Here is a 21,053-nt window from a genome sequence, read left to right on the forward strand (position 1 = left end):
TCAGGTTAATTCATAAATGTAAGGTCATGCTTCTCTGTTTGTAGGTTTACAACGATTATAAAAGCAATACGTTTGCAAATGCCTTATGTTAATTAGTAATTAATCTTCTCAGCACTTTTATGGGCCAAATATTAAAGATGAGGTCTGTGATTACATGCCTGCTTTCTTTTGTATAATCTGAAAATCTGCAGTGCACACTCCACAGACACATTCATACAACCCTCTCCAGACCAACGCTCAGCTGCCCTTTATGAGACATGAGTCAAGGCATAAAAAGATGAGTGAAAAGAAAAAAAATCTAACACGTAGAGGTAGATTAATCAATGCCTATTAAATTAACACAAGTAATTACCAAATTAGAGCAGCTTAATTTCATTACTTTACGATGACATTTGCATTATTATGAAGGCTAAGTAGTACATGTAGCAGTCTGGTACTTCACTACTCTCAAGGTAGATGGCATACAGACATTTTAAGATAAGATAATTCATATATAATTAGCTATAAAACAATAGGAAAGAAGGATGGGAGAACTGAGCTCTTGATTCAACTGTTCCTTATACCATTTTTTTAATTTTAGGCAAACTACTTAATTTCAATGAAACACAGTTTTTGCATCTGTAAAATGGTGATGTGATAGCCACATCACAGAGTTATTGTAGTACAAAATCATATAAGAAGGCAAAAAACTCATAAATCACAAAACATTTCACAAATATGAAGTGGTACTATAAAGGATCAATACCATTGTTGGACACTGGATAATTATATGTGTGTGTAATGAGACAAGGAAATAATAGGAATTGCTATAGTTATGTGTTATGTAGTAATAATAAGCTGTATTTGGTATTTGTCTGGACTTGTAAAACTAAAATCATAAAAGGCGCCGGGTGACATACTTGCTGTGTGGCAGGATGACACTCCTGAACAATACCAACATGAACCTTTATCTTTGATTTGAGTGGTGGCTCCTAGTATAGTTGTGTTCTGGTCTTTATCAATGAAGACCAGAGCATGACTAGGCTGAAAATCACTACTTAAACCCCTGGACTTTTGGACCAAACTGTCAGCAGCACCATGACCAGAGGACTTCACGTCGCTCTGTCTCTTGACTGCCCCGGCTGCTGTTCACACTATCGCTGATTCCTGATCGACCACTGTCACCGAGGCCAGACGACTGACCACCTCTCCCATGACGACGACTGCCACCTAACCTCTGGCTTATTGGACACCCAAGGACAATCAAAGACATCTGAGGAGCTGAGAGAGGCTATGGCTGAGAAGAATCCCCTCGGTCTTGTTGACTGACTTCTTGGTTAAGAGACGTTGCATTGAGTAAGTCCATGAGGATGGGACTCTAGGTGAATAAGGGAGTGAATCTTCGATGTATTTGTGACTTGCTATTATTAGGAATGTTGAGTGTGCATTGCATGAATAAAATCCACTTGTGGGAACCAAACTTGATTGCTCTCTTACCCATTGCTCATTACAGTGTATTACCCTTAAGTCCTCTATGAAGGAAGATCAAGTAATGGAATTAGAAGTAATGTACTTTATCTTTTCATGTGCAAATGAAAAGAAATTCTTGGCTGCCAAAATATGCAAATAGCTATAAAATAGCTATATAATCTACCAATAAAATTAAAACACCCCCCTATAGTAAGTACTTCTTATGATATATCAGGCACCACGTTGGACACAAACACAAATCACTTGAATGTAATCCTTAACTTGCTAAGTTTATAAATCTGAACAATTACCTTCTCTATCCAAAAAATGGGAGTTTTGATGGGGATAATGGAGTCTATAGAAAAATTATATATTTCTGGTCATATGGCATTTTTTGAGAAACTTATTACCAATTTTGAATGACCATAGATTTTAACAAGAACTTAAATCATCTGGATGTTGTAGGAAAAATTGTATTAGTTCTCTAGAATTTTGCCAGGGGTTTAAGTAATGTCCAGGAACATCAGGAAAAAAAAAAAAAAAAATCAAACTGTCCTCTACTTTTGATATGGACAAATTAAATTGTCAATGTTTTTTGAGTATTGCAGTTATCTCATATAATATTTATTAAATTTCTCCATATCTTAACTTTCAAGGCTCCATGACTTAATTAATGGAATTTGATCACCTGGGATGTTTTCCCTCTCCCTTCCTCATCCACTTCTGAGTCAGTATTCCCTTCACTCTTTAAAACCCAGTTCAAATCCCATCACCTTGAAGATTTTCTGTTTTTTTTTCTTTATTTCTTGTTTTTTTATTTGATTTTTATTTATACAGACTGCATTTTCATTCATTGTACACACATGGGGTACAACTTTTCATTTCTATGGTTGTGCATGATGTAGATTCACACCATTCGTGTAGTCATACATGTCTCATTCCCTGCCCCTTCCCCCTCTCATTTCCCTCTACATAATCTAAAGTTCCTCCATTCTTCTCTTACCCTCCACCCCCTGCTCCCATTATGTATCATCATCCACTTATCAGGGAAAACATTCGGTCTTCGGTTTTTTGGAATTGGCTTATTTCACTAGCATGATATTTTCCAAGTCCATCCACTTATCTGCAAATGCCATAATATTATTCTTCTTTATGGCTGAGTAATATTCCATTGTGTATATATACTGCAGTTTCTTTATCCATTCATCTCTTGAAGGGCATCTAGGTTGGTTCCACAATCTAGCTATTGTACACTGAGCTGCTAGAAACATTAATGTGACTGCATTACTATAGGATGCTAATTTTAAGTGCTTTGGGTATAAACCAAGGAGTGGGATAACTGGGTCAAAAGGTGGGTCCATTCCAAGTTTTTCTGAGGATTCTCCACACTGCTTTTTAGAGTGGCTGCACCAATTTGCAACTCCACCAGCAATGTAAAAGTGTGCCTTTCCCCCCACATCCATGCCAATCTATTATTGCTTGTGTTATTGAACTCTTAAAGCATCAACAGTATGCTCAGAAATGTAATTTTTTTTTTTTTTTTTTTTTTTTTTTTTTTTTTTTTTTTTTTTTTTTACATTTTTTGCCCCTAGGAGAAGATATCACACATTCCAGAGGCTAGGGCCACATCTTACACTTCCCTCTGCAAAGCCTGCTCTACTAATGAGCGACAGCCCTGTGAGCGTGTTCTGTTCTGTGTTTCAACAAAAGGGGAATGACTGTTTTTTCCTCAGAAATGAGAACTTAACCTCTTTTCATTCAAAAGTTTACATACATTTAATGCTAGAAAGTGGTTATTTATAAATAAATTACAACTTCGCACTTTCATGTGAGCCTTTTTTATTTTTTGATAATTTAATTGTTAAGAATACATTCTGAAAGCAATAATGAAGGCATAATTGTTTCCTACTTTTGTAATAAATAAATATTAAATATAATTAAATAATATTAAATCCATCTATATTTTCTCCATCTACAATTCATGTGACACATAAAAATATTTTTATTTTACAAGACGTTTGGCTTCTAGCACTTACAAATAGACATTAAACTTAAAAAAATATCTGCACCTTAAATAAAATTACTTATCTCAGGTTAACAAAACAAATATTCAAGAAGAAGAAAATATTTAAGGTGGTATGAATGTTATAGGATCATTCTATATGTATTATCAATTACCAATACATTCTACTTTTCCAAAAATAATATTGAATTATGAGAAATCTGGAAGAGGAAAATCATAACTTACTGATTTAAATTTGGTGATATGATTATAATATAATAGTTCAAAACTAGTAAACAAAAATACTGAACTAATAAGATTTCTCATTAATTTACATTTTAGTAGTCATTTTTATACTAATAAATTTGTTATTGGTACATACTAACATTTCTGAATTTTCCAGAAAAAAAAATAAGTTCTTGTGATTATATAGTCTTAAAAAAACTGTAATCTTAAACTTCTTTTGCATCTAATACATATAATTTTGCTAAACTGTTGGACTTAAATAATTCAGTAAATGTGAACCTAACAGGTTTTTCTTTTCATTTTAAGAATGCATGACTTAGTAGCTCACCTCGAATTCTTGGAATGCCAAACTATAATTAAGGAAATACAGTGATGACATAAAGAATTATGTGTAACCATCAGTCAATCTCATAAAAACAGCTGGACAACTTTTTAACTAAGTCACATGCCCTTATATAGGAAACGTGTTATCTACAAATGAAAGAATGCCCAAATGAAAACCCAAGGGATGCATAAATAGTCATTCTCTACAGCATAATGGAATTGTAAAGTAATCCTCCTGAAAAGTCCACAATTAGAAGCCTCAGTATTAGAATTCTGAACATAGTTTTGAGCCTCAGCATTTAACTGGTTTTGAGTACTTGGAGAGGACTCAAATAAGAGCAATAAAAATGGAACATGGGTTAGAAAATAGACCCTTAAGAGGGGCGGGATAAAAACTGACCTGATGTATGATGCTTAAGGAAGTTTAGCCTTAACAAGAGAAGGGAGGGTTTTGAGTCACAAAGCAGTATAATTGACAGAAAGTAATACATTCTCAGTTTCTTCTCAGAACAAAGCAAGAAGGAAATACAGTTTTCCCTTCCATTCTGTGTCTCTATAGCAGGTTCCAGGATGACAAGAGGAGACCCTCATTCCTCCACCAATGCAAGTTGCAGCCCATACTGATGGTCAAGAAATGCTTAATAAAATGATAAGCTCTCCATCATACTTCATTTCTTTTAGTGACTTACCAAATCTACCTCTTAACTACCCTTTAGCCAAACAGAAATATTTTGGGAATATCTAAAATTCATACAGTATACTACAGTTTTTATTTGTGATTCCATGAGTTTTAAGTTTAAAAACAAAACACAAAAAATTAAAACCATAACGTCTAGTGCTACTGAAGGTTTGGGGGATTATGTGAAATGGATGGATAAGACCATGAGAGAACATAATTAGTAGTATCTATCAAGATACCTAAAATGACTTTCACTTCTAACCATCAGTCTTGTAAAAATTATTCTAAATACATGTAAAACATTTTTCCTGTATGTTGTACTATTTTATACCAATAAAAAAATCTAGAGGTTGAGTAAAGGCCGGTGTAGAAAAGACATCGTATAAGATAAACCACTCAACAGTAGCAAAGACAGGTATGAACCACCCCATGATATACAAAACAGCTTGCTCATACTTAGGATTATTTCCAAAGAAATTGCAAAAGTCCAGGTATCTTGAAAGATCCCCCAAACCATACACATCTTACAAATATATAATTTGAGATTTTCTATTTTCTGAGATTATGTTTTTAAAAACATAAAAATTAGAATAGCTTCTATCAAATCTTTTTTTGTTGAGATGTTCATTTTTTATTTGTATAGAAACCATTTTCTTAACTTTTTCAAATTACACATTGACACTACTTTACTGTCAAATGTGTGACAAAAATATTTTAAACTTTGCAGTTGTATTTTCACTTAAAATTTATTTTTAACTGATAGATAAAAAATAAAAATCAGCTGGGCATAGTAGTGCACATCTGTAATCGTAGCAGTTTGGGAGCCTGAGGCAGGAGGATTCCCAAGTTCAAAGCCAGCCTCAACAATTTAGTGAGGCCCTAAGCAACTTAGTGAGAACTTGTCTCAAAATAAAGAATAAATCAAAAGGCTAGGGGTGTGGATCAGTGGTTAAGCACCCCTGGGTTCAATTTCTGGTACCAAAATAAATAAATAAATAAATCACATCCATGTTAATGGGAATCATGTAACATTTAGATATGTGTCTTCATTGTGCTGTATTTAAATCAGATTAAACATATCTATCTTCCCAAACATTTATCATTTCTTTATGATGAAAACTTTAAAATAATTTCTTCTGGCTTTTTAAAATGTACAGTACATTATTGTCATCTGAGGTCACCCTTAGGTGACAATGTGCAATAGCATACCAGAACATCTTGCTCTTATCTAACTATAACTAAATACCCATTTATCAACCTTTCCCCATCCCTTCCTTCACCCCACTCTTCCTAGCCTCTGATAACTATCGTTCTATTCTCACCAACTATCTCTTTTTTTCATCTAAAACTTTGAAACTAAATATCTTGCTTTCATAAACCACCAATTTAATAAAAGAGACAGAAAGAAGACTCTACTGGAGACTTGTGACAAAACCTAAGGGGACCATATCCATCATTTATGTCACTGTGCCTAGTCACATTATCCAAACTCATAAAATATTATTACATTTAATCTGTGTTGGTTATTTTGTCATACATAGCCTCAATCTCTCTTACTCTTAGGGATAGCTTCAGTGGCAAAAGTCACCAGCTTATAGGCATCATCCTAAATCAAAGAAGTTACAGATTTGAAAGGAATGTGAGCCCTTCTCTCCTTTCTCTTTTCCCTAATGGATCATAGCTCTTTAATTCATTGAACCCAGTGTGGCCTCAGACTCCTTCTCACCACAGAATTATCAACAGTTGCTAACTATCAAAAGCCAGAGGGCTAAGGCTATCTACCATACTTGAATTCAATAAAAAAATCAGAAAATTCATTTGCCTTGTACTTTTGAAACTGATTTCTCCATTGGTCAATCAAACTATACCCCTTCAGGATCAGCAGTACACAGAAACTCAACATGTGTCAACTCTTCTAAAATATTCAATACTAGCCCTTTTATTTGAAATAAGTCTCTATAAAACACATACTGAAAGACAGACAGGAGCTCTATTACATTAAGAAGATAAGGTTCTCTATGGTGTGCATGTGTTTACTATCATTTCTCAGAATTTTACCAGTTTACCCAAATAACTGCCAAAACACACTTAAAATAAAGAATGATCTTGTGGGACACAGCACTCTATAGGTATAAAAATAATGAATTATTTATTTTGCATAACTGGGCATACTGATAGATACAAGAAGCCAAGGAAATTTCCTATAAAAAGAGAGTCCTAGAAAACTAGGTAATACGCCACCTAGATTCTTTTAAAACCCCCAAATACTTACTATATGTTACTCCCAAGAAGTACTGAACAAATAAATATGAATTTAAAACAAAGCAAAACACATTACACCCCTCAGAAGTTGCCTGAGCCTGTGCCACCCTAAGTGTTTCATGGTGTTTATCTGGAGGGCCTCTGCCAAAAAAACCTTTGGGAATCCCACATTAAGTCAGGCTCAAGGTATCTGACCAACAAGCATGCTTATGAGATCCCTTCCCTGGTGAATCTCACCTGAAATATGCCAGAACAATAAAAGCAAACGTAGGCACAGAAAACATCCCCATTTTCCACTTAAAATGGCATCTGTTTTCCCATGCTGACTCCGCAAGGCAGCTTATTTACAAATATATAAATAGCTGCAACTTACTCCAGTCTCATTGAAAAATCAAAATGGCATCATGCAAAAGAAGCATCCTAGCATACTTGGCTCGATGAGTGAAATGTAAGTGGATATGAGCCAAGCTACTTGACACTCACTAGTCAGCTTAACCAGATACCCTCCAGTTTCCTGTAGTGAAGGTCCCAGGGTTTTGCTCCACAGAGCCAGAGAATTCATTTATATTGATTGCCCAGGGATTGGGTAGTGATTTAGAGCCAAAGCTCAGGAAACAAATTTCAAGTCATGCTTAATAATTATAATCTCATGGATTCACAGGGGAACAGCATTACCTAAAAGTGGCAGCAAGGTTTCCAATATAGCTACTTAAAATTAGTTAAGTCTTCTTTCACTCAAATCCAATGAATTTTAAAAGGTTTCACTCTAACCTTTTTTCCGCCTGACCAGAATTACAGGAGTTTAAATAAGCAGGAGGGAAAACTGCATTTTAATTTTTGGAACAAAATACATTTCCTTTCCTAAAGTCATTAAAGGTATCCACTACTAGTTTAGAAATACATATATATGTGTGTGTGTGTATATATATATATATATATATATACACACACACACACATATATACACACACACACACACATATATGTTACTCCCATATATATATATATATGAAATATAATGGATCTTGGCTTTTCTTTACTGCATATGCCCACCCAAACATGGAAATGCTGTTTACATGTTTGGAAACAGTGCCTATCTATTAGGCCACCTAAATAGCAACACATGATAGTATTGGTTCGTACAGTTACATCTGCTAAAGCACCCTTCCTGACAGTCAACCACCAAGTCCCCAATATCAAATCCCTTTTCCCTAACACTAATGTGTTTAACCAATTAATGGGTAGTTTACTTATAAGGAACCATGTTATTAAAGTAAAATTAAAGTATCACAAAATAGGAGGTTCAAAAGAAACTTTTCTTAAGGAAAAAAGTGTAGCTAGGTTATTCACTGCATCTGAGATGACTGATGCTATTTTCCTTAGAGAATTCAAATGCTGAGATTCTCAACAATTTTTTTCTTTAACTTAAGTAGGAGGCTATCCATCAGGAGATGGCAGCATTCATAGCTTTTCCCACAAAACATCTATGTTGCATGTTAAACCAAGTGGATTTTGATGCTTTTATCATTGTAATGTTTTCATACACAGGGCTGATTATGCCTGACTCAAGGAATAAATATCATGACTGTATATGTTCCCTGCCTTCCTGGTGACTCACCATTCTGAATGACTATCAACACATCCCCCAAGTATTGCCATATAGAAATTATTATTGCCCTATCCAGTTCCTGACCAATTGCCTTTATTTAAAAGGTAACGTTCCTTAAAAAAAAAAAAAAATCTAGGTGTAACCATAGGAAAAAACAAAGACAAAATAACAAAGGAAAATGGTAAATTAATTTTTAAATGAAGAGTATCAAGATAAAAAATAAAACTGCAAAACAGTTTATTTTAGTTTGTACTCTATGTACTACATATGGTGAATGCCTAATAGCTAAATTCCTTTAACTTATTGTGACAAGTGGTAAATGTAGAAACAAATCCAATGGATCTCGGTCTTCTATCTCTGAATCTGCATTGTCTTGGGTTTCAGTTTGTTCACATTTTAAAACCTAATTTCTTCAAAAATTATTTCATTACCATCCTCTAACAATTATGGCTCTGCATTTATAAGAGGTATTTCGCATACTGTAGAACAAAGATCAGATGACAAAAATTTTCATAAACAAAAAGTACATATGCAGCACAGCATTCAAGTAGGATAACAGTATTGAAAAGTTTTTGCATTTTTTTAAACAAATCATTTGAAAATTCCTTAGAAGTTAGCTTAGTAGCAATTAAAAGACAAATTATTATTTTACTTACATAGTATCTCTAATAAGAAGTGCACTTCCCAATTTGAAACAGGTTTTATCACCTTCACAAAATGCACGTCTCAGAGAAAAGCTCTCTCCTAGATCAAAACCTGTAAAATGTGACACATTATTTAATCCAGCAGTTTTATTAAATTCAATATAGTCAGAGAAATATTGATTTTTTAACCAGAACTTTTTGTTGTCTTTATGTATAGTCTGATTTACTTCAAATAAAACCCTGCTGTTTGGGATCAGCAAAACTCCTTGATTTCATCTTTTTCTCCTTTTAGGGTACAGAAGGATGAAACTCATTTTGTATACAGAACATATAGCCTTTCTGAAGAAAGGTTCACAAATACATTTCAAAAGACAAAAATATTGGTATCTTTTGACCTACATATTATCTAGGTAAATACAGTAGCTCATGGTTGCATCTCTGAAGTATTGACAGAAAATTAGACAAAAAAAGTTCAGTCATTCATTTAAAGTCTAAACGGCTCTTTAAAAATTATACTTTAGAAGGATGCATATTGATGTGGGGAAATACTGGGAATTCAGATACAATACCTGTATTATTAATATGTTTGTGTGCGTGTGTGGGGGTGTGAGAGAGAATAGGAGAAAGAGAGAAGGAAAGAAGATGATGATGGAGGGGAGGAGGAGGAGGAGGAAAGGAAAAATTGTAGGAATGTTATGCTAAAATGCTAATGGTGGCTATATTTGGGTGGTAAGATCTTCTTTGTCATAAATTTCCCTTTCTCTTTTAGAAATTTCCATGGTGGATAAAACTTCTATCATTTTAAATAACTTCTTTCTCCCAACAGTTTGTGGTATTATTGATCTTAGATTAAATGATACAAAAAACTACTTTCAGCATTTTTCTGCTTTATCCACTTTTAATTTTTATATTAATGTTGCAATCTTAAGTTGCAATATCAAAAAATCACCTACAATGTATGGTGATAATTTACTATATATTACTGCATATATGGTGATAATTTACATAAAATCCTACTTTATCAAGGATTATAATGCTTACCTGAAACTTCAAGTTCATTTCTGTTGTCTTGTGTAAACTGATATCCCACTGTCCTCAGAATAGGACATTGTTTTTCTATAAAAAAAAAAAATGAAAGTATAAGTTATTTGTACCAAATTTTCCATCCAATTTTTCAAATAAATTTGAATCCTACCATACAGTCAGAAACTTAAGATAAAAATGAAAATAAAACCAAACAGAACCACTTTGTTAAATTTCTGTAAAATGTGGATAAAGGAGTACCCCACCTGGCTTTGCGACTCTGAGGATTTCATGTGGTTGCTTATGTAAAGTGCCTGGAATCCTGCCTGGTCCGCAGTGAGTACTTCTTAGTGTTAGCTATTATCATTACCATCACTATATTCTAACACTTCAACTATTCCTGTGTATTTGACATTGGAAGTTAGCTGACTTTAACAAGGTCACTTTTTTTTAAACTTTTATGTCCAAAGTGTATTTCAATAGTTAAACAAGTTAACCACTACTATATTTTAACATAACTTTGATTCAGGTGTTGGGGTCAGATGACATTAAACATTTAGAACAGAAGGGGACATGCATGGAAATAACTAAAATATAATTTAAAAGTCCAAAAGCAATAAGCTCTGCCATACAGAAAGTAGTCTCCAATGAAAAAAATGAGATTAAAGCACTGAAAAAGTGTTAATTGTGTGCCAAGGACTTAGTGATATTCACAGAGAAAAAAGATAAAACCAGTCCCTACTCACAGTGAATTTACCACACCACAGTAATGCTGTAATGTATATATATACATACACTAATATTTAAACATCTGGGTAAATATTTAGATCTAGTTCAGGCTAGGTACTGTAAATGTAGTAATTAATTCACAAAAAATTGCAGCCAATTTTTGGATTATGTCAAGGTAACTATACAATAAGATGGCTAAAATCTTAAACCAAATCAATAAAATATTTTGGCATCATGTAATCATAAGTTTAATTTGCCAGGTCTAAAATTTATGCCTGGGTTTCATGACTCTAAAGTTTTTCATACAGAAGGAAATAAACTGTTTAAAATCAAATTGATCTTCTGCTCTGTGGGAGTAGAAATTGCTGATCCTCCAGTTCAATGGCTGAGCTCCTCAGCCCTTCATTTGACAAACATATCACAGGCCTTATGCATGGTGGCAAAGCATCATCTTAATATATTTAACCAGAAGAATAAACCACATTCTGAATTGTACTGTCAATCAGTTTTAAAAGTAAGAAACAAAATGCAATATACATTCTGAATACACAATCTGTAAAGTGAAATTATAGTACTAAATAATTTTGGAGATTATTTAGGTACTGGGGAAACTTCTACCTCAGAGATCTTATGATGACATATCCTATTCTAAATAATAGTAAAATCACCAATATTTTGTAAACATTACTGATTTTTGCCTGAATTCATAGTTTTTAAAAATAAAACTCAAATATCTCATTTAAGATTTCCACACTAAAAACTAGAGAACATTGCTTAGAAAAACACTAAAGAGCTAAATAACACGTGGAATATACCAAGTATTTAGATTGGAAGATGCATTATTATTAAGATGTCAATTCTTAGTTTTATCCCTAGATTCAGTGTAATGCCAATTAAAATCCCAATAGATTAGATTAGGGTGTGTGTGTGTGTGTGTGTGTGTGTGTGTGTGTGTGTGAGAGAGAGAGAGAGAGAGAGAGAGAGAGAGAGAGATCCAACAAGCTGTTTTTCAAGTTAATATGAAAAAATTAAAAAAATCAACTTGGAAAACTTAATAAGATATTAGACATTTTTAGTATGTGGTGTTGATATACATATAAAAAAATACATCAATGAAACAGACTAGAGGGTTAAAATATCTATGTACATATAGTCTCCTTATTTACTACAAAACAACCATTGCAATTCAGTGGGAAAAGGATGGTCTTTTCAATCAATGGTGATGATCAAAGAGATACATACAGAAACCCACTGAATTTTGATCCTTGCTTCACACCATGCACAGAAATTAATTAGAGATGATCATGAAGATGAAACTAAGACAATAAAGCAGATGGAGGTAGAGTAGTAAATCTTCACAAACTTGTAGCAAAGATTTTTTGAAAGGAACATAGGAAGCATTACAAAAGAAAAGATGAATGATTAAAATTATTTAATCATTAAAATTAAAATCTTTATTAATCAAAAGATATTAGAAGAGGGCTGGGGATGTGGCTCAGTGGTTAAGTGCCCCTGGGTTCAATCCCTGGTGTCAAACAACAATAACAAAACCAAGACATTAGAAAAGTAAAATGACAAGCCATAGCCCCCAGGAGCAGGTATTTGGAACATATATACTCAGTAGAGCATCATATCTAGAATATGCAGTGAGCTCCCACAAATCAATAAGAAAAATATTGAAATGCTTATTTTAAATATGTGCAAAAGCTTAAGCACTTCAGGAAATAACATTCAAATTGCCAACCTACATCTGAAAAGGTACTCGATAGCATTAGTAAACAAAGAATATAGAGTAAAACCACCAAAGAGATACCATTAAATGGTTGAAATCAAAGAACTAATAGCATCAAGTCCTGATGAGGATGTGATGAGGAATGAATGGAAGTAGACATTTTCAGCAATATCTATGTACATATCTCTTCACTAAAACAATAACTTCCCTGAACTGCTTGTGAAAGTAGAAATTACTACAACCACTTCAGAAAACTGTTCAGCAGTATTTACAAAGGCTACATACACATGAACTCTATGACTTGGAAATTCAATGACCCAAGAGAAATGACAGCAAATAATGAATGTAAATGACCCTTTTAGATAAGATATTCATGGTGGCATTATTCATAATAGTCTAAAACTGGAAACAGCCCAACATTTCATCAGTAAGAGGTTGGTGTATACAACAATAAATTGTATTGCAATAAAAATAGAATGAACTAATGATATATGCAGCAACTGGATGAATCTCCCAAATACAACATTAAGTAGAAAAAAATTATCATTACTCCCAAGATATGTGCTGCCTAATTCCATCTATATGAAGTGCAAAGACTGCATAACTAATCTGTCAGAGCGGGGGTTACAGTGGTGGGGTGTCAACTGGCCAACTGGGAGCAAATACAGAGAAGCTTTTGAGATTCTAGAAGAGTTCTCAATTTTAATCTGAGTGATAGTTAAAGAGATCTATAAATACATATGTAAAAACTCATTGCACTATGGACTTAACATTTGTTGACTTTAGTGTGTATAAGTAACACTTCAACAAAAGAAGAAAACAGCATTCTATAAGAAAATACTTGAAGCTAAATGTTATTCTTATAAAATAAACAAAAATTCTAAGTTCTGATTAAATTTTTATTATGGCCAAGAATGACTATAACAAATAAGATTAAAGTCTTTACCATATATGTATGTCTTAGTAGATGATTGGCAAACAACTCTTAAGACAGCAGAAAGGAACTTGCCACTGTGACACTTTCCTAATGAGGGGGAGGTAAGTTGGCCTATTTCCAATTTGGAAACAGTATGTCTTATTTAAATTCTTCCAAGGATTTAGTGAATATATGATGAAGTCAATGAAATAAACCTGCCACTTTGAAATGAATGGAATTCAACATTTCCAGTCATATTTATGTATTTCTCCATTAAAAGTCTTAAGATTATTAAAATCAAATGCTATTTCATATCTTTAGAACATGCTTTGTTGTGAAAAGTTGAGCAGAACAACTTAAAACTAAATGTTAATTATTTGTAACTTAAGATTTAAGGCACAATAATCTGAATGTCTGAAATTTGATGAATGCATTGCATAAAGTAGCAAGGCCAGGAAGTGGCTATCACAAGTTGGATATGCTAATTTGTTTACATACTCATTTTAACATAAAGTAAAGCACAGTTTAAAGTAAATGTAACATGTACCTTAACCGTTTATAGGTAAGATTCAAATATGCAAATATTGTGTCAGGTAGACAGAGATCAAGCACTGTAGTAGTGTTTCTTTAAAAGTCCTCTACAATATTTCAAAAGTAATATCTAAAATTTTACTCCAAAAAATGTACTGCTTAGAGAATCCTGATCAACAGATTCTTTTTTCAAAAGCAAATACAAATGTCTTTAAAAAATTCCTGCTAAGACGTTAATGACTGTCAGACCCACTTTTCTTCTTTGGAAAATTTACAGGACTGGAGGGGTATTAAACAGAGCCAAAGGAAACAGAATGCTAGGCAGCTATATCAGATTTGTGTAGTCCATGGTTTTAGTTAATTACCTACAAAGAGAAGACATAATTCTTTTTAGTTTTTGAGCCCTCCTTCCAAAAATTAAAATCCTTTTGTCATCCAAAGGAAGCAGATCACATGGCCGTCATTTTATGTCAGGGTTGAAACACAACATGTTTCCTATAAACCAACTTATTTCTTCTATTTTCAACATTTCTTCTCAAAAATACATGTTGAATAATAGGATACCTAAGAAACTCTTCATTCTGTTTTGCCCATCTTTTTTTTAAACACCTGCTGGAAAAATAAATCTCCCTTCCATACACATCTACACACACACACACACACACACAAAATCACCTTTCCCCCTAATCTTTAAATCCTTGTACTATGATTTTGCCTTCTGGTACAATTTCCTCTATCATGAGATGAGATCACATCTTTTTTCTAAATTAATTTTTAACTGATACATAGAAACATAAAAAATGTTCATATTAATGGGATAACAGACAAGAATTTTTGGAGAAGACAAGGAAAGCAGAGGAAACAAAAGCAAAAGTAGACAAATGGAATTGCATCAAACTAAAAAACTTCTGCACATCTTTTGATACATATTCTTCTTATCAATGTTCTAGCATTTTCTATACCTAGTTATACATAAACGTCTTCAGTTTAATACAGTATTCACCGATAGCATGTTAAAATTCTTTTTTTTCACTTTCATTCTTATTATTCACAGAAAGTACATTGAGTTCCCTTTCTGCTCTCAGATAGTTAATACCAACTAAAATCTATTCTTTCAATTTTTATTATTTCCAACTGAAATAATACCTAAAAGATTTATGAATGTTGCTGATGCTCACAATGAAAATGGGCTAGTCACCTTCTGTGACTCTGGGTTTAAGGGGCTCTGACCTTAGGAACAGCCCAGAAGTGAGGTCATTCCTTGTGCTCTATAAGACAAAGGAAGAAAACCAAAGATTTGTGAAGATGGTAAAAAATAAATATAAACAGGTTGTATTTCACTCTTTATGCTTTCTTGATGGTTCCTAATGTTATTTTTACTATTTATATGCCACTTTACTGATTGCAGAAAAAGAAAACAGGTAATCTAGCAAAGATAAAGTTTCATTTTAAATTTGCTAAAATGTACATACCTCTACACATTTGTACTTTAATAATATTTTATAAATAACACATCACAGTAGTCCCTTAACCAAGTTTTTAATTTCTGTGAGGTCAATTTGAGGTGAATTGTGATCTGAAAATATTAAATTAAAAAATCCAGAAATAAATACTTCTTAAGCTTTAAATAATTTTTGGAGTATGTTGTTATAATTGTTCAATTTTATTATTAGTTATTGTTACTGATATTTTGCTCCTAATTTATTAAACCTTATCACAGGTATTTATGTAAAGGAAAAGCATAGTATGTATCAGGTTCAGTTATGTCCATGGTTTCAGGCATCCACTGGGGGTCTTGGAATGTATTTCTCATAGTTAAGGAGAGCAAAAAGTAGACAAATATTATGGTATTCAATTAACTATGAATTAAGGTTTGCTGAGAGATACTACAAAATATAAATTTGGAAGTCTGACCATTTGTATATTATCTGGGAATAATAGTACTGGGCAATGGCAATGACTGATAGTTTTCCAAGAGGTCTCTTAAGACACTTTGTCTTACTTTACCAGAGTCCAAGGTCTGGCCTTCAAGATTGAGTTTCAGACATCAAATTTTTGACAATACACACACAAAAAATCAGTTTCTCAGTAGCCCCCGCAACCCCCTGCCCCGTGACTCTGGTTCCCTAGCTTATCCTGCTCTTTCTACCACGGGCTGAGCACTCCTCTGCCTCCAGGCCTTGGTGCTGCTTTCTAGGTGTTCATTGTCTTACTCTCTCGTTGCCTTCATGTCTCTCCTTAAATGTCCCCACATGAGGGCAGCCTTCCCTGACCACTCTGTAGGATAAAATAACTCCTCCTCCCCTAACATCATGTAGAATTGACAGCATAGAAAATAAAACACAAGATTCCCAATCAAATTTTAATGTTGGTTATATAACAAAAATATTTTTCATGTAAGAATGCACCATGCAATCCTTAGGACATATTCATACTTGTTGTTTACCTATATTTCAAGTTTAGCTTGGTGTCCTGAGTTTATCTGGCAACTCTACTTGCTTGCCCAAACTCTAAGATTAAGTATTATATCAGTGTAGACTAAAGAGAGGATAGTAAAGATTGGGAAAAGTAGGGAGGAATTGAGATACCAGAATTAACAAGACATGATAATGGCTTGAATACAGGAAGGAGGGAGAGTTGTCTTGCTTAACTGGATAAAGGTTTAGTTTACTGAAGTGAATCCCTCAGAGAAATCAATAGCAGATTTGGCAAGGAGTAAATTAATCGATGGTGGAATAGAGGAGGAGTTAAAAGTGTTAAGCTTGAGATGCCATTGAGAAATCCAAATGGTGAAGTTATTGAATAGATGTTTAGAAATAGGGATATGGGATTATATTAAAACAAACTTCTGCACAGAAAAAAATCATCAACAGAATAAAGAAGCAATATACAGAATAACAGAAAATATTTGCAAACAATTCAACTGACAAGGAATTAATATCTGGAATATACAAGGAACTCAAAAAACTCAACAGTATCAAATAATCTAATTTAAAAATAGGCAAGTGATCTGAATTTTTCAAAAGAAAATATACATTCAACATCTTTAGCAATCAGGGAAATGCAAATCAAAATTACACTGAGATTTCATCTTACTCCAGTTATACTGGCAGTCATCAAGAATACAAATAATAATAAATGCTGGCAAGGATGTAAAGAAAAGGAAACACTTAAACACTGTTAATGGGATTGGAGATCAGTATGGAGGTTCCTCAAAAGACTAGGAATGGAACCACCATATTATCAGCTATACCATCTTTAGAATTTATCCAAAAGAATTCAAGGTGGCATGCTTTAGTGATACATTCCTAGCCATGTTTATAGTAGCATGATTCACAATAGCAAAATTATGAAATCAGTCTAGGTGTCCACTAACAGATGAAGGGATAAAAAAAAGATGGTAGCTATTCAGCCATAAAGAAGAAAGAAATTATATCATTTGGGAAAATGGATGGAACTTGAGAACATTATATTAAGTGAAATAAGCCAAACTTAGAAAGTCAAGGGTGGTGTGTTTTCTCTCATCTGTGAATGCTCGGGAGAAAAAAGGAAACAAAAAAACAGGGCATCTCATGAAAATAAAAGAGAGACCAGTAGAGAAGTGGAAGGAGACTGGGATGAGGAAGAAGAGGGAAAGGGAAGGTACTGGGGAATTGAATTTATTAAATTATGTTATTTGCCTGTATGAATATATAACAATCAATCCCATTATTAAGTATAATTATAATGCACCAATAAAAAACCCTAAATACAGTAAGCACATAAAAAAGAAGACATAAAACGACAAGTGTATGAAAAAATGCTCAACACTGCTAATCAACAGGGAAATGCAAATCAAAACCATAAAGAAAGATCATTCCACCCCAGTTACTTGGCTATCACCAAAAGTATTTTTAAAAATACAGAAAAAAGAAAACTCTTATACTGTTGTTAGGGATGTTAGTATAGCCTTTATGGAAAACAGAATGGGGTTCCTTAAAAAAACTAAAAATAGAACTACTATATGCTCCAACTATTGTATTACTAAGTATATAACCAAAGGAAATGAAATAATTACATAAAGAGATACTTGAGCCAGTTGAAATGGTACACACCTGTAATAGCTACTTAAGAGGATAAGGCAGGAAGATTGTAAATTTGAGGTAACCTAGGCAACTTAGTGAGAACCTGTCTCAAAATAAAACTAATAAAGTTCTCAGTGGTAGAGTGTTTGCCCAGCATGCATGAGGTCTTAGGTTCAATCACTAGAATAATAATAATAATAATAATAATAATAATAATAATAATAATAATAATAGATACTTGTACTCCCATGTTTATTATAGCACTATTCACTAGCCAAGATACGGAATCAATCAAGTTGTCTATTGACAGATGAATGGATAAAGCAAATGTGGTGTATACAGAGAAGGTGCAATTTTATTCAGCCCAAGAAGCATGAAATCCTGCCATTGGTGGCAATACAGATGGAACTGGAGTACACTGTTAAATGAGAACAAATACCGCATGTTCTTGCTCTTATGTTAAAGCTTAAAAAAGTTGTTTTCATTGAGGTCATCACTAAAGGCTATGAAGGGTAAAGGGGCCAGGAGATAGGGTAAAGTTGAAAAATGGGTACTAAAATATTATTACATAGGAGGAACAAGTGCCAATGTTTTATAGCAAGTAGGGTAACTATAGTTGAAAATTTATTACAAATTTTATAGAACATTAGAAAGTAGGAGTTCAAAGACTTGTGATGCAAATAAACAATAAATGTTTAAGGATATGGAAATGCCAGTTACCCAGTTTGATCATTATACATCGTATACATTTATCAAATTACCACATCATCATAAATATGTAAAAATATTATATGGCAATTAAAAATCATTTATCAAAAAAAGAAAGAAATAGGGGTATGGAACATAAAAGAGAGATCCAGGCTGTGAAGTAAATTTAGGAATGATTGACATATAAATAACATTTAAAGCCATAAAGGAGCTAGAGTCGTGGCTCAGTGGTAGAGTGCTTGCCTACCATGTGTGAGGCACTGGGTTCAATTCTCAGTACCACACATAAATAATAAAATAAAGGTCCATCAACATCTAAAACAATATTTAAAAAACAAACAAAAAAATCCATGGGGATGGGTGAGATGATGAAAGTGTAAGACAAGAAGAGAAAAGGGGTGAGCACTATCCCCTGCGCAATTGCAACATCTCTCTCCTCATCAATATGCATAGGAATACACATAATATATGTGGAATTAGTATACTTGTAAAACCCCAATAAAATCTGCCTATTTGCATGGAAGTTTTATTTGTCAATATTCTCTAACCCACATAAAAAAAATTTGTTTTCTTTACCTATTATTAGTGATAAAAATCATGACAGCACTCTCCGAAAACTACACTTGGGGAAGGTAAAGAGCAACATTTACCATGGATGGAACTGGTTTGTTGGTTTGCTTTTCATAAATGGAGACAGTACAGCCTTTAGGTGTTTTTCATGCTGTCAAAGGTTAAAATAGACTTATTGGAGAGAGGGGAATGCAGGTTTTATCATTTCATTGTCACCAGTTGCCCTCAGGCTCCAGTGCACTTGATACTTGGTCAATAAGTCTGATAGAAGAATTTCTAATAGCCTAGGCTGGGAGAAAATTTGGTTAACAAAAATAAGCTAAGGGCATTGACCCAGAATATAGCAAAAACAATATGAAAAAAAGGAAACCAAACAAGAAAAAATGGAAACACAGCTACATTAACAGAGAGGTCACAGAAAATCACAAAAGCACCTCACTGCTTATCTTTGATCCAAAACTGTTTCTTCAAAGGAAAATACCTGGTTAGGAGTCATCTTCTTTATCTAATTATTGTGAAGCTTTCTTCCATTTTCCAAATTTAGGAATTGTAAAGTATATTTGTAAACATTAGGAGTTTTACTTGGTGCCATACTAAACACTAGGATTTCTTAAAAATGCAAAATTCTCTATATGATAGCAAATTTTTCTTATTTTAAGAGTAAGGTACCTTTCAATTAGTAAAAGTTATGTTTCATAATAATAGTTTTTTCTTATAATTAATAGAAAACTAGCTCAACAGGGTTTCTGTTTATGGCTTTGATCCCATGTTTATAATAATTATCTTGACATTTTATGTGAAACTTTAAATTAAAAAATTATTATTTAAATGGCATTCTGTTATCTCTAACCTGTTTTCTTAACTCTGGTTTTCTGTATTTTTTTTATCACTTCTATAGATAATTTAGTGCTTAAGCCTAAGAATAAATTGAGGAAAATAGAAGAAACTAAGTATTTGATACAAAGGTCTCAATCATAGAATAAACAGTTATGCAATTAATTAAAACAAATGTTAAGATTATCTAGCATTTTATGCATTTTAATACATCTCTTTACCTCACCTTCCTTTCACAGCTAAATAAGCTGAAACTATCACATTCAAGGTAAAGTTCACTGGCAATATGACAATACACAAATATAACTTTTCCAATAATATCAGCAATAATAGTAAAATTGCTAAATGAAGATGAAATGATGGAAATCTTAATAACTCAGAGTTTCTAAAATTTGTTATTGAATCTTCCGTTACTCTTGAATTTTGTCCCACCTTGGACAATACTCCAAGTAATCATTAAACATACTATACATAGGACTAAAGTAGAGCAATGAAAAGACTCAATTTATCTTTCATATATTTAGATTTAACAGTAAACTGTTGACAACTTCCCAGATTCCAGAGCTGAAACCCTAGCCTCCCGCTCAGATTTGTTATATTTTATTTTTAGATGTAATCACTTCCCTCCGGTAAATGGTTAGTGACCACATGCACAGGTCTGCACATGAGAAAACTAAAATGGGAACCTTGCATCGTGAATCAGATACAAGACACAAGACACAAGAAGAGGC

General features: G+C 33.1%; 1 protein-coding gene across 1 annotated transcript in view; it reads right to left on the reverse strand.

Moving 5' to 3' along the window:
- The window catches only part of COL19A1 (collagen type XIX alpha 1 chain), a 331,364-nt gene that overhangs the window by 296,150 nt on the left and 14,161 nt on the right, over positions 1–21,053 (reverse strand). The window contains exons 3-4 of the mRNA XM_079146513.1: positions 10,257–10,331; positions 9,228–9,327 (exon numbers count right to left, since the gene is read on the reverse strand). Coding sequence (XP_079002639.1) covers positions 9,228–9,327; positions 10,257–10,331 — 175 coding nt within the window. The remainder of the gene's footprint in view (positions 1–9,227; positions 9,328–10,256; positions 10,332–21,053) is intronic.

This window comes from Sciurus vulgaris (genome assembly GCF_902686455.1).
Source record: "Sciurus vulgaris genome assembly, chromosome: 7".
Classification (NCBI taxonomy): Eukaryota; Metazoa; Chordata; class Mammalia; order Rodentia; family Sciuridae; genus Sciurus; species Sciurus vulgaris.